General features: G+C 54.1%; 3 protein-coding genes across 9 annotated transcripts in view; 1 reads left to right on the top strand and 2 right to left on the bottom strand.

The window, feature by feature from the left end:
- Positions 1-2,180: 2,180 nt before the first annotated feature.
- Positions 2,181-9,303, bottom strand: KCNAB3 (potassium voltage-gated channel subfamily A regulatory beta subunit 3). Its single transcript, XM_081805770.1, has 14 exons — positions 8,653-9,303; positions 7,300-7,343; positions 7,170-7,207; positions 6,878-6,957; positions 5,353-5,397; positions 5,227-5,271; positions 4,984-5,027; positions 4,709-4,795; positions 4,347-4,432; positions 4,070-4,190; positions 3,892-3,986; positions 3,689-3,812; positions 3,422-3,510; positions 2,181-3,169 (listed from the first exon to the last, which is right to left on the bottom strand). Exons 1-14 carry the CDS (start codon positions 8,892-8,894, stop codon positions 3,092-3,094), a joined length of 1,218 nt encoding a protein of 405 aa, XP_081661896.1. The 5' UTR covers positions 8,895-9,303; the 3' UTR covers positions 2,181-3,091.
- Positions 9,304-10,272: 969 nt separating this feature from the next.
- On the bottom strand, positions 10,273-12,021 carry TRAPPC1 (trafficking protein particle complex subunit 1). The gene is made up of 5 exons (XM_006738201.3): positions 11,893-12,021; positions 11,683-11,781; positions 11,461-11,531; positions 10,970-11,108; positions 10,273-10,672 (listed from the first exon to the last, which is right to left on the bottom strand). Exons 2-5 carry the CDS (start codon positions 11,779-11,781, stop codon positions 10,544-10,546), a joined length of 438 nt encoding a protein of 145 aa, XP_006738264.1. The 5' UTR covers positions 11,893-12,021; the 3' UTR covers positions 10,273-10,543.
- Positions 12,022-12,071: 50 nt separating this feature from the next.
- Positions 12,072-21,630, top strand: part of CNTROB (centrobin, centriole duplication and spindle assembly protein) — a 22,088-nt gene continuing 12,529 nt past the window's right edge. For 3 of the 7 annotated variants that reach the window (XR_014140630.1, XR_014140632.1, XM_081805769.1), the window contains exons 1-9: positions 12,074-13,274; positions 13,945-14,029; positions 14,246-14,327; positions 15,047-15,203; positions 16,104-16,220; positions 16,436-16,552; positions 16,895-16,993; positions 18,567-18,803; positions 19,136-19,282. Coding sequence is in view for 4 of the 7 variants with exons in the window: in XM_081805769.1 (XP_081661895.1) it covers positions 12,993-13,274; positions 13,945-14,029; positions 14,246-14,327; positions 15,047-15,203; positions 16,104-16,220; positions 16,436-16,552; positions 16,895-16,993; positions 18,567-18,803; positions 19,136-19,282 (1,323 nt within the window). In the remaining 3 variants the exon portion in view is untranslated. Of the gene's footprint in view, positions 13,275-13,944; positions 14,030-14,245; positions 14,328-15,046; positions 15,204-16,103; positions 16,221-16,435; positions 16,553-16,894; positions 16,994-18,566; positions 18,804-19,135; positions 19,283-21,630 lie in introns of all 7 variants that reach the window. The other 4 variants (XR_014140631.1, XM_081805766.1, XM_081805767.1 and 1 more) reach the window with 4 other exon arrangements.

The raw sequence follows: 21,630 nt of genomic DNA, 5'->3' as shown, positions 1-21,630 counted from the left end.
CGGCTCAGGTCATGATCCTGGAGTCCCGGGATCGAGTCCCGCATCGGGCTCCCTGCTCAGCGGGGAGTCTGCTTCTCCCTCTGACCCTCTTCCCTCTCATGCTCTCTCTCATTCTCTCTCTCAAATAAATAAAATCTTTAAAAAAAATAAAATAAAATAAAGTCTTTTAATGTGGTGATAGTTTAGTAGCCCCAAATTCCTATGCCAAAGGACTTTGCTGCTTCTCCCATCAAAAATTGGGGTCTGTTTCCCTATTCCTGGAATCTGGGCTCACCTTGTGACTTCCTGTGACTAATAGAAAGTGGCAGAAGTGACGTTGTGTGAGTTCTGGGGCATGGTCTGTCAGAGGCCTTGCAGCTTCTGCCTTCATCCCTTGGGATCCTGCCCTGAGTCTATTATGTAAAGGAATTTACCAGCAGATGAGGCTACATGGAGAACGGAGGAGTCCCAGCCAATGGCCAAATGTAGCAGTGAGACCACTGATGCTCCCGCTCAGCTGACCTGCCCGCTCAATCCAGCCACACGTGTGAGCCCAGGTGAGAAGAGCAGGGGAACCAGCCAAACCACAGAATAATGGGGGTAAAAATAAAATTTTAAAAAGTTGTTTCGAGCCACTAAATTGAGGGGGGGGTGTATGTATCACTGAACAACAGATATGGACGGTTTCCTATTGCCCTTAGGATAAAGATAATATTCCAAAGTGCCCGATAAGGTCTTGTATGTTCTGAACTCATGTCTCCCACTCTGCTTCCATGCTCTCTTTGGACCCTCTAGCTTTGGAGAACTTTGGCTTGCATGTTCCCTTCTGCACGCTCCCCCTAGCCCTCTTGCTTTCACCTTATTAACACCTGCTGATCCTTCACCGCTGAGTGCAGCCTCACCTTTCAGATACCACTGTAGACTTGGTAGCAGCCCGTCCTTGTCTCTGGACTTTGGACACCTGCAATTTATGTTTGTTTGCTGGTTGTTTGTCTTTCTCATCTGGAAACTCCACAGAGGTTGTTCTGAGTCTGGTTTTGTTCACAACTGTATCCCCGTACCATAGTGGGACTCGATAAATAAATACTTGTTAAGTTAATGAATGAGGTGTGGCAATGAAGGAAGGTTTCTTACGAGGGCTTTACAAACAGCCTCAGAAGATAATTCCTAAGAGGACTTTTTTTTTTTTTAATGTTTTGAGCAAGGGGGGAGACATTTCTATTAAAATAAAGGAGTCCTCCAAAGTAACCATTTAAAGAGAATACTATTTTGAATTTATGAAGTCTTGTATGTTTGTTACAGAATAACTAACCATAGTTTAGTCATATATTTTACCTCCTTGTTTCCTCCACAGTTCCTCCACAGCAAAAGGAGTGGGAGATGTTAGGAGTGGATGTAACTATTCATTAGTTGATCCGGTTGGTTGCTAGCCAGCTGCTGACTTTTCTCTTTTTGGAAATTGGTTTTACGCTGCTCTCTCAGCTTCAGGATCGAGGAAGGGTGAGGAGATGGGGAGGTTGTATTTTAAGGAAGGCAGAGTTCATCCTCCCCTGTCTTGTGATCTTTAAAGGTTGTAACTTTCCACCCACTTTGTGTCCCAGGGAAATCAGAGTCCTTTGGGGAAGATTAGGGATCGTATCCGACATAATCACATTTGAGTCTGCTTTTCTGCTTCCATTTTTCCTTAATGATAACTCCTTTCCCTCCCCCCAACCCCCGCAGCATCTCCACCATAGGCCAGTTTTCATCTTACCTCTCCTTTCCCAAATCCCAACGCCTCAACCTCGCATCAGCCCCTCCCACTCGGCCACAACAAAACCACCGAGAGAGTGCTTTGGTCTACGTGTGGGTATCAGGAAAAGGGAAATGAGAAGTACAGGAACAAGAAGTGTGGCTAATGTAACTTGAAGCAAAACAAAGGCAAGAGTGTCAGAGGGAGGAATAACAAAATTATGAAGCCAGATCTCTGGGCTCTGAGGGGTGCGGTGACGGAAGGAAGGAAGAAAACCGGGAACTGGGGTATCCGGGGACCTGGGTCCTCAGTGAGGCTGGTGACTGGCAGTGACTAGCAGCACGATGCCTTGGTCAGTGGAGAGAAAGCTAGCGCTGGAGCTTCCTAATGGCAGGGAGCTAGACCCAGGGCCAGGTATCTGAGACTGAGCTCCTACCCTCCCAACCCCTGCAATTTCAGACACCGGGAGTGAGGATCAAGCTGAGATTTTATTTACAGTTCCCTGGGAGACGTCTTACAGAAGAGGGGCCGGCATTATTGCTTTAAGATTATTGCCAGGAGGAAGACTGCAGCCCTCCACTGCTAGGTAGGAGATCCTGCTCCAGGCTCAAAAGTCTATCCCCAACCATTTTCAACCCAGCCCCAGGTCTCCACCGCGACCTAAAGGCTGTCACCGTGTCCTGCAAAGCACAGCCCAGCTTTTCCCCAAGGCCGCCCCAACCGCTTTGCCAGCACACTTCCCTTTACCCGCGTCAGTGCTGTGTCACTGCGTTCTCCGCGCCCCCCACCCCCTTCCTTGCAAGAACAAAGTATTGACACTTTTTTATTTAAGCGCCCCTCCACCTTCTGCTGGGAGGCAGGGTCCTCAAAGACTACCATTTACTTCCTGCCAGGACCAGCCTGGCTTCCTTTGTACCGAATAAAAGCCCCAGTGCCTTTGTCCCAGATGACGTCACTACTCCCTTCTTATTAGGTTATTACCCCTTGATGACATCTCAAGGGCCACCTTTGAGGTAACGTGCATGTTTCCTGTATCTGCCCTGTTTTTTTGCTTTCCTCTGGGCCTCGGCGATTAGGGGAAGAGAGACCAAGGGGCAGAGAGGGGCCGGCCCGGTGGTTCATGCCCGGGATTAGCACGAAGGCCCGGAGGAGCGCACGGAGAGGGGCGGCGCACTACTTTCCCTCTCGAGCCCCACTGCGGGAGGATATATGGCTTTGTTCATGCGCATCGCTACTCGAAGCCGGGACTCGTTAGTGGGCGGGGCCTCCCCGGCTGCGGCCGCGGCGTGGAGGGATCCGGGGCGGGAGGGAGACGGCGGCGGGGCCGCGGTTCTCGGCGGGGGCGGCCGGCCCGGTGTGGGTCCCTGCGCCCCCGACGGACTATTTCTTGGAAGGCGGCTTGTTCCCCAGAAGCCCGTCTATCTCCATCACCGTCTGCGGCGTCAGCTGGCTCAGCACCTGGCGGGGAAGGCGGTGGTGGAAGGGACAGTACGTGCTGGCTCACCCAAGAAGGGCATGGGGTTCGGGGGCCAGGGAGGGGAGCAGCGCAGCGGGGCCAGGTGGCGGGAAAAGAGCCTCCCCTTGTCGCCCCGGGACCTCTCCTCTGCAGAGTGAGAGGACTCCGTAGTGGCTGACCTCCCAAGCCCATTCCGGGTGGGACAGCTGGGGAAGGGGGCAGAGATGGGCTCTGCCTCTGAGTCCCCAGCTCACCTGCAGGGCTCCCAGGTGTTCCAGCAGCTGCGCTGCACTTGACACCCCCAGCAAGACCGAGCTGACACCCTCGCTGCGGAGACACCACGCTGGGGCCAGAGGAGAGAAGAAAGAGAACTGAGGGGAACACCCACAGTTCAGCGCCCACACTTGAGGAGTGTCTCTGAGGAAGAGGGTCCTCCCTAGGGACAAACCAGTCTTGGGTTTGGGGGTGTCTGGGCAGGAGGTGAGGGCCCCCTGCGGGGTCCAGGGCTGGCGGTGGCTCACCAATAGCAAGCTGCGCCACGGTGCAGCCCAGCTGGTGAGCCATGGGAAGAAGGTCCATGACTTTGGCTTGTGGCTGCTTCCTGCCACCCTCACTCTGCACTTTGTCCTTGAGCCACTGGTAGCCCTGGAGGCCAAGGTGAATCAGCACCGCCCGGATCTGCCCAGATGGCCCAGTGCTGCCATCCTGAGCCCCCAGATCTCACCTTGATGGTGGCCCTGCAGGTATCTGGGACTCGCCCATCATACTTGTTAGTGATGAGGCCACAGGCCAGAGGGGACCAGGTGACTGAGCCAACACCTGAGGGCAAGAGGATTGGTTGTGGGGATAGGAATCTAGGTGACGGATTGGCCAAGGGAAAGGTAGGGATGGGGGCTGCGAACCAATCTTGTGGTAGAGCTCTGGCAGCTGCATCTCCCCCTTCTCTCTCTGAAACAGATGGTGCTCCGCTTGCTCACACACTGGAGGAATCAGATTGAACTGTCTGGCCATGGAGTAGGCCTCCTGGGTGGGGCGGGGAAGAGACGGGGGTGGGGGGTCAGAGCACTCTTCCCACTTTCTTCCACTCCCCCTCCTCCAGTAGAGTGGGTTTTGGGGTGGCCATGTGAAAAGGGGGGACCGGTCGTGGGATAGCGGGAGGAAGGGGGGTGGCACACTCACCATGATTTCTGCAGCTCCCCACCGGGATGTCCCCCAGTAGAGGGCCAGGCCCTGGTTAATGACATAGGTCATGGCTCGCACAATCTCTAGGCACACGGGAGAGAGAGAGAACCTCCCTGTCAGACCCCGGACATCCAGGGCTCCAGATCTGTGGATCTCGGCCTGCCCCACCAAGAACCCCGGGCATCTCTGTGTAATCAGAGAGATTGGTATCTGCCCTTCACCTCCCTCCCCGTCCAAGACCTGGGATCTGAGCCTCCACTGTGGAGGTTGGGAGGCCTCGCGAGCAGGGGCCAGCTTCCTGCTGAGAGTTTGAGGATTTGCCATTTTGAAGGATGGCCGGGGTGGAGTGCTGCTTTTACCCTCCATGGGACTATTGGGGTCTGAGCGATTGGCGAAGATGATGTCCACGTATCCCAACTGGAGGCGCTCCAGGGATCCTTGCAAGCCTGGGGGACGGGTGGGGGGAGGAAGGTAAGTACTTCAGCTTCCCTTTGCTCGGGATTCAGACATTACCCCCTTGCCATGGCCGCCGAACTCCCGGCTCCCCTATGCAGAGCCTCCAACTCAAAGGTTCAGAGGACGTTCCCAACTCTTCTGGCTTCTGTACCCAGCCGCTGTTCCCAGTCCCTCTCACCCTCGATGATGTGTTTGCGGCTCAAGCCTCGCTCGGTTTCTGCCCTGCAGGAAAAGGGAAGTCAAAGATGAGGTGTGACAAAGACAGGGGAACAGGGCTGGCCTGGCGCCACGAGGTACTGGGATAGCACGGGTCCTCAGGGGCAGGCTGCAGACCTGGGGTGGCAGCCATACCCACACCTCTCCCATGCACCTTCACACGTTCTCTGTAGCTCTCCCCAAATAGAGTGTGGCAGCCACTTACTGTCCTCCCCAAAAAATCTTGGTGGTGATGACATAGCTTGATCTCCTGGAAAAAGAGAAAAAGAGAAGCAAGAAAAGGGATTTGGGATGACCATTTCCCCAGCAACCCCTCCAAACACAGTCTCACCTCCATCCTTTGCTCTTGAGTATGTTGCCTAGGGTTCTTTCAGCCCTGGAAGAAAGACGATGTCCAAAACACTGACCCTTCCAAGGTGGATCAGTTCCTTCCCCTCCTCCCCACCTTTCCCTTCAACCCATTTCCTCTCTAGTAAAGCAGACCACAGACCAGGAGCCCATTAGGCTGTCAGCCTCATCCTGGACAAAATCAAGAAAGGCTCCCAGAACTTGGGGTGTGGTCATACACTTTTCATTCATCGGGCAAATATCAATTGTACATCAACTACGTACCAAGCTTTGTTCAGGGTGTCGAAGGGATAGAATATGAGGGGACAGGGACAGACTAGTGAAGTGGGGAGGACACCCGTTGTCTGCTCTGGTTCCAACCATCTGCATAGCCCTCCCCCTTCTTTGAGTCTCTGCAAAATCCCACCCATCTGCCAAAGCTTAGCTTGGATTCTGCTTCATTTTATTGAAAATGTTCTCTGATTGCCACAGTCTGTGCCCTTCTCGTCACCTTCCATAACTCCCGCTGGCTCAATTCTTTGGCACTTAATTACGCGCTAACCTGTGACAGGTCTTAAGTTGTTACGGCGGATGGTTACCGAAGTTTCCCTGTTACTTTTCATATCTCCCTGTGTTTTCGGTTTAACCACTTTGACCGTGAGCTTTGGGAGGGGGTGTTTTCATCCCATGAGCAGTACCTGCTCTGGGCTAGGCTCTGTGTAGGTACTTAGGTGACATGGACAAGTTCCTTGGAAGGAGGAGCCTCCCAGTTGAGCAGCAAACATGGCTACGTAAACCGGTAATTGATAGATGGTGGGTTGGAGGGCAGTACAAAGTGCTTTGGGAGCTGAGGTGGGTGATGACCAACTTGGGGAGCTGGGCAAAGGCTTCTTGGAGGAGCTGACATTGGGCCAAGTCTTTTTTTTTTTTTTTTTAAGATTTTATTTATTTATTTGACAGAGAGAGAGATAGCGAGAGCAGGAACACAAGCAGGGGGAGTGGGAGAGGGAGAAGCAGGCTTCCTGCCGAGCAGGGAGCCCGATGTGGGACTCGATCCCAGGACCCTGGGATCATGACCTGAGCTGAAGGCAGATGCTTAACAACTGAGCCACCCAGGCGCCCTGGGCCAAGTCTTGAAGATGAGCAGGAGAGTTTGCCAGATGGGACAAGAGGTGGGGGAAGGTCATCCTAGGTTTTGGCTAGGTTTGGGAGGACCCAGCGTGAAGCCATGGGTATGCGATCTGTGAAAATTCAGCCTTGTAATCCCCACATTGTGACACATAACTGATGCCCAGGATAGATTTGTTGGCTTTATTTTATTTGGACTGCCTAGAATGCCCTTTGGGCTCTACACTGAAGAAGGACTGATGTTGGGACTACAATTCCCATAGTGCGTCGGGGGCCCATTGGCTGAAAGGTTGGAACTTAGCGTTCACAGAGTGCCCAGGGTTCTCTAGAGGGAAAATAAGAAGCCCTGATGTTCTCTTAGCCTTCCAGATGTAACTTGGCTCTTTCACCCCAGTCCTTACTTCCCCGCTGCGTAGACTTCAGCCGTGTCAAATAGGTTTACACCGTGCTCATAGGCCACTGTCAGCACGTCCTCTGCTGTCTATGGAGGTGACAGAGATGAAGATCAAGCACTGGCCCCCAGCGACCTCCCTCTGCACTGCAGCCCCACTGCACCTTGGCCCCGGCCCTACCCTCCAGCCTCAGGCCTGCCATTCCCCGTGCTTGTTGTCCAAACCCCTCTCCGAGTCCACTCCCCTCTTCTCTGGTTCCCTCACACCCCCTCACCCTGCTTCCAGGGCCCATCATTTATACCTTGTCCGAGATTTGAGAACCAAACGTGACCCAGGTGCCTGCGAGAGAGATACCAGGCATGTGACCACCGTGGGGGGGGGGGGCAAGCCACAAATGCCCCCTCCCTTAAGTCCTCTGCTTTCTAACTCACCTAGGCCAAGACAGGAGACCCGAAGACCAGACTTTCCTAGGTTCCTGCAGGATACAGAAGCAGCAGGAAAGGGTGGAGCGTCCATTAAGGACAGAGATTATCAGCCCCCAGCTCCTCTCCTTCCAGAATCAGAAGCCCTCGGGTAGCTCAGTCCAAAGGAACTAGACCCAGTGGGCCTACTGAGTTGGGCAGTACTACGCCCCGAGCCTAGGCGACTCTGGAGACAACATCCAGGGCCTCTGTGGCTGCCTGGTTTGTGTTTCTCCTGGTGGGGTCTCATCTGTGTTTGAGTCATCTCTGGGATGTGTGGAGTTTGGGGTCGGGAGGAATGTGACAGGCCGATGGTGATGAGTTTGTGGAAACAGACCCGCAGATAAAGAATGCTATACTGAAGGGCAGACACCGCGGTGGGAGTGGGTAAACCAAGTCAGGTTTAGGCACTCAGGCAGGCAGGGGTCGTTGGACAGGGGAGGCAGATGGGCCCTCAAAACGCAGGTAGGACACCTGAGTGGGGAGTATGACAGGAAAGGCCAGTTCTCCCTCTTCCTCCGTAGGCTCCCTCCACTCCTGTGGGCTTGTGGAGTCTGTCTCTGACCCAGAGAGCCCCTTCCTCCCAAGGTCTCCTCACCCAGGTAGTTGGCTCAGCTTCTCAGTCAGAGCCAGCACATGGAGGAGATCAAATTTCTCAAGTGACAAGAGTCAGGTCCGATCAGTACCCTCTGCTCACTCCCAAGTAGGAGCCCCTCCCTCCTTCTCTTATGCAAGTTCTGAGAGCCCAGCAGTTCTCTGAGAAAGTCGGTTACAATTCAGTCTACTTTCTCCACCAGGCCCCTGTCTGTCCCTCAGCATGGGGTTGAGATATGTGGTCCATGCTTCCAAGAGCCCCACTCGCCTCCCCACCAAGAAAGGTTGCAGGAGACCCGGCCCTTGGGGCAGGTGAGGGCAGTATCTGGGTCAGGCATCCTGAGCTGGCTGGAGTGAGAAGCCGTTTCCTTCCCACCTGCACCCCCCCTTCCCAGGACACCGACCCAAGGACACTCCATCCCAGAGGGGGCCCAGCCTGGAGATCCGTGCATCCCTGGCCCTCCTGGGGATAAGGAGGGAAGCTCAGGAGCACCACCTGGCTCTGACAGGACCGGTCAACCTTGGTGAAGTTGATTTTCTCCTAGTCAGGGGTATGGACGGAGACAAAGAGCGGAACTAAGTAAGGGAGTATCCCGGTGATGGAAAGAAGAGATGGGATGAGCTAGAACCTTCTTAGCGAAGATTGAGGGGGTCCTGGCGGCATCCCAGGAAGCCTCAGGGGTCAGGAAAGGGGAGCAGATGGGGTGGGCTGCCTGGCCACCCCCATACCTGTATTTCATGCCAGTGCGTCTGCCGGTGCTCTCTCGGAGGGCCCCAGCGGGCGCTGGGGGTCGGGGGACCAGTGCGGCCCGGGCCTTGGGGCCCGACCCTCCTCCCCCCGGAGGATTCCCATGCCCCCCGCCGACCGGCCCGCCATTACCGCCCCCGGGGCCCGGCCGGGGTCCACACAGACGGTCCTCACTGCTCCGGCTGCGAAGGTTCTGCTCGGTACACGCGATAGACACCTGCATGCCAACTGGCCAGGGCGGGGGAGGGGGCTTCGAGGGGGCGGGAGGAGTTGGGAACAGGGAAGCCCCGGCGCGGACCGCGGGGGGGTGCAGTGGCGCGAGCCCTGGGAGAGCGGGAATGCTGAGCAGGCTGCGGCGGAAGCCGCCAGGCAGGATCGGGCCCGCGGGGACCGGCTCCTGGAGGTCGCGGGGTTTGCGGCGGGAGGGGAGAAATGCGGGGGGCGGCACGAGTGCAGAGATTCGGATACGGGGTCCCTGGCGCGGGGAGGAGGAGGGAGAAATGGGTGAGGGCAAAGGTCGAGGGCGGTCCTCGGAGGATAGGGACCTAGGGACCAGGGCTGGTGGTGGAAGAGAAATGCCACCTCAGCCCAAACCGCAGCGGGACCGCTAGGCTCCCAGCAGCGTCGGCAGCGGGCCCAGATCATCAACATGCAGGCACCGCCCGCCTCCCAGCCAAACACGCTGCTCATCTGCATAAGCCCCGCCCCCGAAGGCTCCGCAGCTTGAATATTGTGTTTGGAGAAGCCGGGAGAGCAGAACCTGGGAGGGTGATTATCATACCCCCTGGGACCCGCAGCACGTCGGCCTTCCTCCAGTAACGTGGTTTTCAATGGGGGTATTATTTTGTCCCCTAGGAGGTCATGTGGCAAGGTCTGGCGACATTTTTGACTGTCACGACTGGGATTGAGGATGCAGATGGTCTATCAGCAGCTCGTGAGTGGCGGCCAGGACAAAACGCTGGACAGCTCCCCCGGCCCCCAAAATGTCAATGCAGACGGTCCCTAGTTATGGTTTGACTTAAAATTTTTAAAATCTTTTTGATGGTGCAAAAGCGATAGACATTCAGTAGAAACCGTACTTTGAATTTTGTCCTGGGCTAGCAATATACTGTATGATACCTCCTGATGCTGGGCAGTGGCAGGGAGTCTCAGCCCCCAGTAAGCCCCTGGATCCCGAGTGTAAACCACCAATACACTTACGACCATACTGGTTTTTTGTTTTTTTTTTTTACTCTCAGTATTCAATAAATCACATGACATATTCAACACTTTATTATAAAATAGGCTTCGTGTTAGATGATTTTGCCCAACCGTGGACGAATGTAGTATTCTGAGCACATTTGAGGTAGGCTAGGCTAAGCTATAATGGTTGGTAGATCAGGTGAATTAAATGCATTTTCAACTTATATTTTCAACTGACGATGGGTTTATCTGGACCCAACCCCATTGTGAGTGGAGTAAGATCTGTCATTGTTGAGAAGCCCATGGACAAAGCCTCTTTACAGGCTCACGGGATGTGGCCACCCTGGTTCATGCCTTCGTGAGTGGGGCAGGACCCCGACGGACCACCCAAACTGACAAACTAACACGGTTAGGCTGCAGAGGGTGACAAAAACTTTATTCTGTACTTTTGCAGCATCAGGTAGGGGATAAAACTGGCGATGGCCTGGTCTGGAGGTGTAGGGATTCCTGGAGGCTTCCTTCCTCGGACGGGGAGGGCACCAGGGTGGGCTTTAGGCTGTTGCCCTGGGAGGGCTGCTGGGGAACAGGAGGGGGTAGAGGGGCATGCAGTGGGAGCCTTCATATGAAACAGGTTAGGAAGGGCCCCAGGCAGACAGGGAGTCTCCTGAGGGGTGAGGTAGGGTGCTTCCTTCAGCCAGCCCGGGCAGAGAAGAAAGGCAGAGAGCGGATGTAGGAGTCCAGCCGGGAGCGGAAGAGCTCACTTTGCACAGTTTGGCCCAGTGGGCACAAGGGATTCTTCACCACCAGCTCCACATACAGCTACAGAGGGGAAGGGTGTTAGAGCCAGGCTTTGGACACTTCTTGTTTTCAACCCCAAACCTAGTGTGACCTCAGGGGTGTGCGAATGCACAAGGATCAAGGGCTGGGAGGCAAGCCTCCCTGAGGAGAAAGTGGTGGTGTTTCAGGACGTAAAGAGTCCTGAGAAAACTCTTGACTTAACAGAGCTATGGTACAGTAGGATTAGGGCAGGGAAGCTCAAGGTGTCTTGAGGCTCTAAGTGACCATGACTGTGGAGGGGCTTTTGGGGAGGGAAGGGTCCCAGGAGCTGGCACTGACCGCACTGTAGATATGATGCAGCACATCTCGGATGGGTCCGACGCCCAAGTCAGTATTCATGACAACCTTGATCCCAGTGGGCGTCTCGTAGTAATGGAGTTTGTAACGGCTAGTTTGGAAGGCCAGGAAGCCATCCTTCCTGCAGAGATGAGGACATTAAGGAATGGGAGCATAATCTCTTCCACAGAGATACTTCCGACCCTGTCTAGGTCGACTCCCTAAACATCGTTCACAGGAGCCTGATTTAGTAAGACACCTCCCACCTCCACTCCTCAATTTAGCCCCCGCACCCAACCTCTCTACCTTCAGATCTTCCCCTTCGCCGCTCAGGCCAGCCCCAGCACTCTCGCTCCAGACTCAGCCTCTCTCTGTCCGTCTCCTAACCCCTCCCTTGGGGGCCAATGTCTCTTCCACTCCACAAAGTCTCCCCCGCCCCCCAAATTCCCAAGGCTAGCCCTCCTTTCCTCAGCATCCCTTCTGACTCAGCGTACATGTCTAGCGGGGACATCTTGCTGACAAAGGAGCGGATAGAGAAGAGCATCCCGTACATCAGCTTGTACTCCTGGAGGGAGAGGGACAGAGTTAGCTCTTGGTTGTTGAAGGAGACGGGATAGGGGTGGGAACCAGACGGGGTTTGGATAGGAAGGGCTGGGCTGGGACCATGTGCGTTTGAGATGCGAGGTCACCCGGACTGCGCGGGGCCCTCTCGTCACCTCTTCTTTGGGGATCCCCGCTTGCTTCTTGCGGTGCCACTCGCTGTAATGAAGGCACACTCCATTCCGGTCAAACAGGTACAGGTTGTGAACAGTCATCTGCAGGGCAGAGAGCGTTAAGCCTCGCTCCAAGACCGCCCACACTCCGGGGGCTCCAGTTCCGGGCCCCTGGCTCCCCCAACCCGGCAGCAACCCCTCCCCCGCACTCACCGGAACTGCTCCTGGTGCTCGTCACCAGATACTTCCGGTTTCCTCGGAGCCCCGCCCCACCGGCTCCTCAAACTGCGGTGGTGGGACAATAACTCCGCCCCATGCCCCCCTCAGCCAATCCGTGCCGCCGGCGCCGCGCACGCGCGTCTTGGGCTCCCGGGCTCCAGAAGCTGTCTGGGCGCTTGCGAGGGAGAGCGCTGGGCTGGTGACGTCATCTAGGCGAGCGAGGCGGGGCTGCGGACGGTGGGCGGGAGGCTGCCAACGGTTTTGAGTGTAGGGAAGGGGCGAGGGTGGGTGTGCAGGGGTCCTTGGCCTCCCGGACCGGGGCTCAGGGGAGGAGGACAATCCCTGGCCCGCACCTTGGCAAACTGAGCGGGGCTGAGGTCTGGCGGTGTGGCGAGGAGTTGCCAGGGGTGGTCCGGGTAGAGGATCTCAGGCTAGGCTGGAGGGCGGCGGACTTTGAGGGGGTGGCCGAGGGTTCACAGAGTTTCTCTTGGGATAGCACGGAGGGGGGGATTCTAGAAGAGCCTTGCTATGGCTTTCTTGCCAGGAGCGGTCGGAGGGGATATACAGGAGGGTTGACGGTGGGTGGAACAGGTGCATGGCGACGGGCGTGAGGAGGTGGGGAACGTGAGGGTCCTGCCTCTCTGAGACCCCGGCCAGGTGAGGGCCAAATAAGACTGCTGGAGGGAAAGCAGGCCGCTGTTGGATTGGGTCCATTTCAGTTTGCAGGTTCTGGGTGTGAGAATTTAAAAGCCTGTGCCAGAAGTTGGTCTTCAGCACTCCAGGGGAATTGCAGTGGGGCTGTCTCCCCTCGGTCTTCTGTCCCCACCCCCTCCTTGCTGCACCCTCCTTTTCCACCGGTCCCAGGCGCGGTGGAAAGAAATGCTTTTGCCCTCTCCCATGGCCTCTGGAACTGCTGGAAACCTTTCATCTAACCAGAAAGCCTCCCTACCGTCCCCCAACAAGGATCCTTGGCTTGGAGTCTTCCTCCTTTCTCCCAAATCTTCTTTCTCAGTGCACTTCCCCCCCTGGAGTCTCCTAAAGCAGGACCAGGAGTTCCCACTTCTGCTGTCTGCAGTTGTCTGGTACTTGTACTCATGGCGACATCAGCTACCAGCCCCGGTTCACCTCTCCGGGCTGAGGATCTCCTGAGTGATTCATCAGAAGCCCCTGGGCTGAACCAAGTATCCTCTGAGGTGACCTCCCAGCTCTATGCTTCTTTGCACCTCAGTCGTCAGGCGGAGGCCACTGCCCGAGCCCAGCTGTATCTCCCCACTACCTCCCCACCTCCCCATGAGATGTTAGATGGCTTGGCCCAAGAGCTGAGTCACAGCTTGTCGGTTGGCTTGGAGAACAACCTGAAGAAAAAGGTGAGAGAGGTGTGTCTTGGGTACCTCTAGGGTCTTGGAATGGGTGGTCGTAAAAAAAAAAAAAAAAAGATTGCTTTGCTGAGATTTGAACTCCTATTGTTGGATTGAACTCCTATTTTGAAGATACCTGCACCAAGGGACAGGTTGCTGTGCTTTGACTGGGACTTGGGCACTAAGCGAGGGTAAGGTTTCTTCAGTTCAAGAGAGAACTAGGCACTTAAGGATAGCAAAATTTGCTAAGCTCCTTCCAGCTCAAAGCTAGTTTGATTGTGTGGTTTACAGTTTGGCATGTCAGTCATTCAAACGCGGTCTAATCGATTACACATGTCACAGAGAGGTTGGTTATTAGTGTTGCAGACTGGTTAGGTCTTCCAGAGTTTGAAAAACTGATAGCCACGGACTCCACAGTCTTTTGATGAGGTATTTCCTCTCTAGTTGGCAAGGATCCTCACCAGGCTTGTCTTAATGTGCCCAATTAATTTATTTACACTATGTGCCTGCCTTCTGCAGACATTTGAGTTTCAACCCTTATTGGGTCAGTTCCGGTTTTCTTGGATGTCCCAGGTGCTGGAGTAAAAATTCTTGGGTTTTAGGGACTACCAGATGCCACGTACCCTGGCAGCGTATAGAACATAAGATCATCCAGGTTGCATCTGATTTCCATGCTGCTTTTTTCTAGGATGGCTCCAAGCATATTTTTGAGATGGAAAGTGTTCGGGGTCAGCTCCAGAGCATGCTCCAAAACTCCCGGGATACGGCCTATCGTGAGTTAAACCCAGATTTAAGGGGTGGGAGAAGGTGGAGAAAGGAAGGCGTCCAAGACAAGAGAGTTCAGGAGGAGAGGCTCCAGTTCTTTGGGAGAGGGGCTAGAGGAGTGGGTGAAGTCGGAAGGAAAGGCCCTCTCCTCTCTTCGTCTTCGAAGAGACAGGGTTCCTATCCTTCCCTGACCCTGGCTGTGGGGTCCCTCTGGCTGCCTGCAGGGGATCCCATCGCTGCAGGTCCTGGCTCAGAGAGACGAGAAGACGACTCATTTGACAGTGATAGCACAGCCACCTTGCTTAAGTGAGTTCCCCCTGGGGTTCTTCTAGCTGGCTTGCTTGTCTTCTCGGAGAGGCAATGTTCCCTTCCTGAGTTCTGTCTTTCCTGCTTTTCTATCTCCTAGGGACCTAAGATGCTTGTCCCTTAGCTTTCAGTTTTCATCCTTTTTTCCCTATCTTCTATCCCCTTTACTCCTTGGGGACCATGGGCATCTGCTGCCTAGTGCCTGGCTTTCTCCCAACCTCTAGTCCTTCTTCCCCCAGAAGAGTTGGCTTGTTTCCTTTTTTTTTTTTTTTAAAGATTTATTTATTTATTTATTTATTTATTTGAGAGAATGAGAGAGAGAGAGAGAGAGAGAATGAGAGAGAGAGAGAGAGTACATGAGAGGGGGGAGGGTCAGAGGGAGAAGCAGGCTCCCCGCTGAGCAGGGAGCCCGACGCGGGACTCGATCCCGGGACTCCAGGATCATGACCTGAGCTGAAGGCAGTCGCCCAACCAACTGAGCTACCCAGGCGCCCCGAGTTGGCTTGTTTCTGCTAAGACTTTTACTGCTGGGAGTGTGGTAGGCAGGAAGGAGCACTGTAGAGTGAATCACAGAACCCGAGTGCTATCTAGCTCTATGACTTTGGCCAAGTCTCTTGCTCCTTCTGAGTTTCTGTTTCCTCGTTTGTAAAATGTCACAGTTGGACTAGGGGGTCTCGAAAGCTTTCCGCACCCTGACATTCTCTGCCTGCTTTGTTCAGCACCCGGCCCCTGCAAGGCTTATCTCCATCTAGCTCAGCCCAAGCCCTGGAGGAGTTGTTTCCCCGCTATGCCAGTCTTCGGCCGGGGCCCCCCCTCAATCCCCCGGATTTCCAGGGCCTGAGAGATGCACTGGATTCCGAACACACCCGTCGCAAGGTGAGTCACCAAGGCTTCCGTTTGAAAGCAGCAAAGATTAGAAATAGGCTGGGTGCTGGGAAGGGCTGAGGGTTGAGGGCCTGCAAGCTGAGACTTTGCTCAGATGGCTCTTCAGGGAGGTCGAGTTTGACCATCCCGTCTACGATGCACACCTCTCCTCCGGGTGGGCATTCCGGCCCCTCGGGTGATAGCTTATCATAGTCTGATATATCCTGTCTGCTTCTCCCCTCTAAAATCTAAGCTCTATGCGGGTCGGACCTTATCTTGTTCATCACTGTCCAGAACGTGCCTGACACAAGGAAGTGTTCCAGAAGCGTGCGGTGAATGAACAGCACACCTTGCTGGCTTGTGTGAAGGCTTTATGGCTCCTGGTGATACACCGGACTTTATTTCTGCAAACCTCAGCTTATCTGAAGGGGGCAGAGAGGTGGACTAGGCAGGGGAAAGGCTATGGTCATTGGTTGTGTTGTTATTTTTGGAACCATCTCTTCGTCTGTTTGAAGCTGCCTGGGCCTGAATGAAAGGCTTTCTCCTTTCTCCTTGCCATGTTCTCCTTGCCAACCTTCACTGTGCCCAGTGAGCTGCTTAGGCACGAGTCACCTCCCACTCTGTGAAGTGTGGGCTGTTGGTCTCCTGCCAGAAGGTTCGTGGAAATTTCTCCCTGGAGATCCAGGAAATGGAATAGCCTGGAAGCTAAGCCCCTGTCTCCTGAGCTGGTAGAGGTCTTGGGCCTCAAGATTCCTGCTCCCGAGTTCCTGATCCTTCTTCTCCAGACCTCTTCTGTTCTTGGGACCTGGGCTCCCCTGTCTCCAGCCCATTTTCGCCAAGAGGCGCTGGGAAATTTGATGCTGTGGTCAAATTAGGGATAGTAACACCCAGACTTGTCCTCCTCCTTCCCAGCATTGTGAGCGCCATATTCAGACCCTACAGACCCGGGTGCTAGAGCTTCAGCAGCAGTTAGTTGTGGCTGTGACTGCTGACCGCAAGAAAGATATCATGATCGAACAGTTGGACAAGGTGCCAGGGTAGCAGAATGCGGGTGGGTCTCTCGTGGGGGGTGCCAAGGAATAGTGAAAAGGGGATGGCCAACCAGCGGTTCTTTGTTCACACTAGGAGCTGGGGGTGGGAGGGTTCCCGACTCCTGGGAGAAGGTGGCTGTTGACCCCACCCCTGCGGGCAGAAAGAGGGCAAGAAAATTACTTTGAAATTCCATTTGACTTTCCTCTCCTGAGACCCTGGCCCGAGTGGTGGAGGGCTGGAACCGTCACGAGGCTGAGCGGGCAGAGGTGCTTCGGGGGCTCCAGGAGGAACGCCAGGCAGCCGAACTTACCAGAAGCAAGCAGCAGGAGGTGGGCCTGGATCGGACGGCATGAGAGCCTAGGGCACAGATCGATAGAGGGAAGGGAGTCCAGATAGCTCCGGATCTGGGTCCCTAACAGATTGAGCTCAGTCTTGAGGAGTCACCGGCCTGGCCGTTCTTTTCCCCGTTCCCCCACACTTCACTGTTTTTGCTGCCAGACTTGCATCATCCATGTCTTCCCAGATTTCCCCACACCACGTAGTCTTCTCTTAGGCCCCCAAGTCACTGAGTTAGGTCTCACTTTTAGTTTGTTATCACTGAAGCTTTCTGAAGTATAACCTGTAGGGATTCCCCTCTGTTTCTCTGTCCTGTGTTCCCCTGTCCCTGAAAGACAGTGACCCACCTGGAGCAAAGCCTTTCCGAGGCCATGGAGGCCCTGAATCGTGAGCAGGAAAGTGCCAGACTGCAGCAACGGGAAAGAGAGACACTGGTGAGAATGCCGGGCTCGGTCCATTCCATTAGAGGCTGCTAACTAATTCAGGGGCTGTGGGCCAACGGTGGGTTGTGGGAGCCGCACCAGGGGAGTGTTTCCCCAAATGTGTCCCTTAGAACACTCGTTCTACTAGATCCTCTGCAGACGGGGCTCGGCCGCCAAGTTGGCTCGAGAGACTCTGCAAATCATTGCCTCGTTAGAATCATGGATCATAGAAGGGCGGGGAGGGGCGCCTGGGTGGCTCAGTCATTAAGGTCATGATCCGGAGTCCTGGGATGGAGCCCCGCATCGGACTCCCTGCTCAGCAGGAAGCCTGCTTCTCCCTCTCCCACTCCCCCTGCTTGTGTACCCTCTCTGGCTGTCTCTCTCTCTCTCTCTATCAAATAAATAAAATCTTTAAAAAAAAAAAAAAAGAATCATCGGGGGGATTGTTTTACAATGTAGACTTCTGGGACCCGTCGCCAGGGGTTTTGATTTGGTAGATATATTGAGCTGGGGAGCTGAAATATTTTCAGCAGTTTCCTAGGTGATTTTGTTCAGCCAGGTTTGGGATCTCTGGTCTAGGGCAGAGCCAGAAAAGGTATGGGATGAGACTTAATCGGGTTTCTTATTGCTGGAATGATAAGATGATTACTCATATGAATTAGCAGCCAGGTCTGGAACTCAGTTGTGTGCATGATGCGTGCTTGCGACATGCGTGCTGTTACTTGTCATCTTCACAGGCTTTTTTTTTTTTTTTTTTAAGATTTTATTTATTTGCGAGAGACAGAATGAGAGACAGAGAACATGAGAGGGAGGAGGGTCAGAGGGAGAAGCAGACTCCCTGCTGAGCAGGGAGCCCGATGCGGGACTCGATCCTGGGACTCCAGGATCATGACCTGAGCCGAAGGCAGTCGCTTAACCAACTGAGCCACCCAGGCACCCGGCTTTTTTTTTTTTTTTTAAGATTTTATTTATTTATTTGACACAGAGAGCGTGAGAGAGAGAGAGAGCGCAAAAGCAGGGGGAGCAGCAGGCAGGCAGAGGGAGAAGCAGGCTCCCCACCGAGCAAGAAGCCTGATGCGGGGCTCGATCCCAAGACTCCGGGATCACGACCCAAGCCGAAGGCAGCCGCTTAACCGACTGAGCCACCCAGGCACCCCTTCACAGGCTTGATCCAACAGCGCCATCATGGTTGCTGGTCGGCTGATTCATGATCAGAGGCTGGATTTTCTAGTCTTTGTGGAGCTTCTTTTGAGGATGATAGTGACTGGTATTGCGTATTGAGTGCTTACTATGTGCTAGACGCTGTGCTGATTGCTTTCTGTGTGCTTTTTACTGGAATCCTCACAAGGTAGGCCCTAGACATGAACACATAGTGAGTGACAGCTGGGATGCAAACCGATTTGAGCCCAGATGGACCGAATTCTGGAACAGACGCTCCTGTTTACCGTGTCACAGTCCTGTGGGCTTGTCAACTCTTGTTTTTGAGCGGACAGAATTCTCAGCGGGTGCAGTGTACAGGGGTGACGGGGCCGCTTGCTGCTCTCTAGAGGGCTTGCTCAGGATCTGGTTTTCCCTGGGGCTCCAGGAGGAGGAGAGGCAGGCTCTGACCCTGAGCTTGGAGCTGGAGCAGCAGCGGGGCCGGGCCCTGCAGGAAGAGCGGGATGAGGCTCGGGCTGGGCAGCTGAGTGAGCGTCGACAGCTGGAGGCGCTGAAGCTGGCCCTGGAGGAGGAGCGGCAGGCCTGGGCCCAGCGAGAGCTCGAGCTCCAGGAGCGCTACGGGGCCCTGCAGGAGGAGGTACACGCTCAGCTGGAAAAGGAGAAGGTGAGAGCGGCCGTCCCGTCGTCAGGGAGTGGGCAACAGCTGAAGGGCAGAATGACGGAATGAGATGGGAGGTCAGAATATGGGGTGGGGGGGGGGACTGGGCTGCAGAGTGAAGACCTGTCTTGGGGGGACAAGGTGGAGGGTGCGTGGCCGGGGCCAGCCAGTACCTCGAAGGCTGAAAGAGTGAGATTCCCCAGAGCCGAGCAGAGAGTCAGGTGTGAAGAGGGAGAGTAGCGGCTTGGGTTTCAGGGCGCGGGAGGATGACTTGGGGAATGGACGTGACCAGGAGGCAGGAATGGAGGCGCGCACTTGAGTTTGGTTTCCTTTCCCAGGGGAACACCCAGAGGGAGGCGCAGGCGGCGCGGGAGGCCCAGCAGCAGCTAACGCTGGTGCAGTCGGACGTGCGGCGGCTGGAAGGGGAGCTGGACACGGCTCGGAGAGAGCGAGACGCCCTGCAGCTGGAGATGAGCTTGGTGCAGGTCAGGTGGCGGCATGTGCCCGAGGCTGCCCTCCTCGTTAGGACAAGTAGGTGTGAGGCCCGGGACCTTTTGGGAGTCATGGCAAACACTGCCATTTTTTACCTAGAATTTTGACCCCTAAAGGCTTCTGCCTCATCCACGGGGGATACAGTGCCCGAAACTGCGCGTAGTACTAAACCCCGTACGTACTGCGTGTTTTCTGTGCGTCTGCGCCTACAGTAAAGGTAAATTTATGACATAGCCACAGTAGGAGACGGACAATAACTCGTATTAAACTTGAACACTTATAGCAACAGGCTGTAATAAAAGTCACGTGAATGCAGTCTCTCGCTCAGCACGTCTTACTGTTGTGTGCTCACCCGTCTTCTGGTGAGGATGAGAGATGGGGAGGTGCCCGCGGGGGGCGATGAAGGAGGCGAGGACGCAGCGTTAGGCTGCTGACCTTCCAGCAGCACGTCAGAAGGGGGATCGCCTGCCTCCAGACCGCGGTTGACCACGGATAGCTGAACCTGCGCAAAGCAGGACCGTGGAGAGGGGGACTACTGTGTGTGCAAATTGTGTGTTAGGTGCACATTGTTGAAGTTCCCAGAGCAAGTCAGCCTGAGAGACTTCCCTTATTAATGAGGGACATGAGGAGACGCACCCCATTTCTGGGTTAGCAAGGCCAGTGTTGGGAAGAACACACTCCTTTTTCTTTTCACCTCACCTGCGGAAGTGGCGGACTGACCACATGGAAACTAACTCCTCGTGGAGGACCGAGGGTGGAGATGTTAGTACAGTTCCATATCGGCACGTAAGCTGCCTTAGTCCCCCGGACTGGTGCTCACTGGGTGTGCGTTGGTTCACGGAGTCTACTCAACAGCCCCACCATGGAAGCTCCGTGCTGGGAGCTGGGAATCTTCCTGGCCAACGAGGAGCGACCAGCTAGAAGGGGGGTTTGTCTAGCGCACACATTCTTGAAGCAGTGTGATAGTTGATAGTTGAGGGACAGGAGAACTACTCCCGACTCAGTGTCATCTTTGTAGTGAGGTCTTCCCCAACCCCACCGGGTAAGATCCGCGACCTCTGACAATCCGCGCTCCCCTTCCCTGTTTGAATTTTTCTCCTGATATACTACATTCTGCACCTTTTAAAATCTTGTGCATTTTTTGAAGGCAAGGATTTTTGTCTGTTCATTGTCGGATCCAGTGCCTGACTTTAGTGTTATTCAAGTCGTCGATTTCCTTATTGTTCTATCCATTATCGAAAGAGAGGTGTTGATGTTTCCAGCTATTACCGTTTCCAGTTATTACTGTAGGACTGTCCATGCCTCCCTTCAAGAAGTCTGTCCATTTTGTCTTCATATATTTTGGGGCTCTGTTAAGTACACAGATGTGTATATTGTTATGTCTTCTTGATATAACCTTTTTTGGCTTAAAATCTATTTTGTCTAATGATAATCTAGCCCCCACCCTAGCTCTCCTGGGTGTATTTGCATGGGCTCTTTTCATCCTTTCACTTAAGAGGCTTTTGTGTCTTTGTATCTAAAGTGAGTTTCTTGTCGACCACATATACAGGATCATGTTTTGTTCCGTTGTTTAATCCATTCTGCCAATTCCTGCCTTTTAATTGGAGAATTTAATCCATTTACATTTAAAGTAATTACTGGCTAAGGACTGATTTCTGCCATTTAACTATTTGTTTTCCATACATCTTGCTTGTTTCTGGTTTTCAGTTGCTCCATTACTGCCTTTTTGGGGTATTTCATCAATATTTTGTGTACCGTTTTTGATTCTCTTCATTTTTCCTTTTCTGTACATGTTTAAAGTTATTTTCTTTCTTTTTTTTTTTTTTTTAAAAGGTTTTATTTATTTGACAGAGAGAGACACAGCGAGAGAGGGAACACGAGCAGGGGGAGTGGGAGAGGGAGAAGCAGGCTTCCCGCGGAGCAGGGAGCCCGACGCGGGGCTCGATCCCAGGACCCCGGGATCACGACCTGAGCCGAAGGCAGACGCTTAACGACTGAGCCACCCAGTCGCCCAAAGTTATTTTCTTAAGGATTCCCTTGAGATTACAATTAACATCTTAAAATAACGGTCACCTAGTTTGAATAATACTAACTTTAGGTTCAGTAGCGTGCAGCCACTGTTCCTGTACATCGGTGTGTCTCCACTTTTGTGGTGTTATTGACGCAGATTTATCAGTACTGTTTTGTGTATCTGCCTTTTTTTTTTTTTTTTTAAAGATTTTATTTATTTATTTGACAGAGAGAGACACAGCGAGAGAGGGAACACAAGCAGGGGGAGTGGGAGAGGGAGAAGCAGGCTCCCCGCAGAGCAGGGAGCCTGATGTGGGACTCGATCCCAGGA

This window comes from Leptonychotes weddellii, chromosome 15 (assembly GCF_054177405.1).
Source record: "Leptonychotes weddellii isolate Sample4059 chromosome 15, ASM5417740v2, whole genome shotgun sequence".
NCBI classification, from domain to species: Eukaryota; Metazoa; Chordata; class Mammalia; order Carnivora; family Phocidae; genus Leptonychotes; species Leptonychotes weddellii.
The sequence above is the reverse complement of the archived record's forward strand: the minus strand, read 5'-3'. Positions and strand labels throughout refer to the sequence as shown.

What these genes read in the sequence shown, in the direction of transcription:
- KCNAB3 (XM_081805770.1), bottom strand. Translation starts at nt 8,894, where the DNA reads ATGCAGGTGTCTATCGCGTGTACCGAGCAGAACCTTCGCAGCCGGAGC. An exon ending in GAAGTCTACGCAGCGGGGAA is followed by an intron (nt 5,398 to 6,877) that starts GTAAGGACTGGG and finishes TCTTTCTTCCAG; the next exon opens with GGCTGAAAGAACCCTAGGCA. An exon ending in AACACCTGGGAGCCCTGCAG is followed by an intron (nt 3,170 to 3,421) that starts GTGAGCTGGGGA and finishes CTTCCCCGCCAG; the next exon opens with GTGCTGAGCCAGCTGACGCC.
- TRAPPC1 (XM_006738201.3), bottom strand. Translation starts at nt 11,781, where the DNA reads ATGACTGTTCACAACCTGTACCTGTTTGACCGGAATGGAGTGTGCCTT. An exon ending in CGGGGATCCCCAAAGAAGAG is followed by an intron (nt 11,532 to 11,682) that starts GTGACGAGAGGG and finishes CTCTCCCTCCAG; the next exon opens with GAGTACAAGCTGATGTACGG. An exon ending in TGCATCATATCTACAGTGCG is followed by an intron (nt 10,673 to 10,969) that starts GTCAGTGCCAGC and finishes TCCCCTCTGTAG; the next exon opens with CTGTATGTGGAGCTGGTGGT.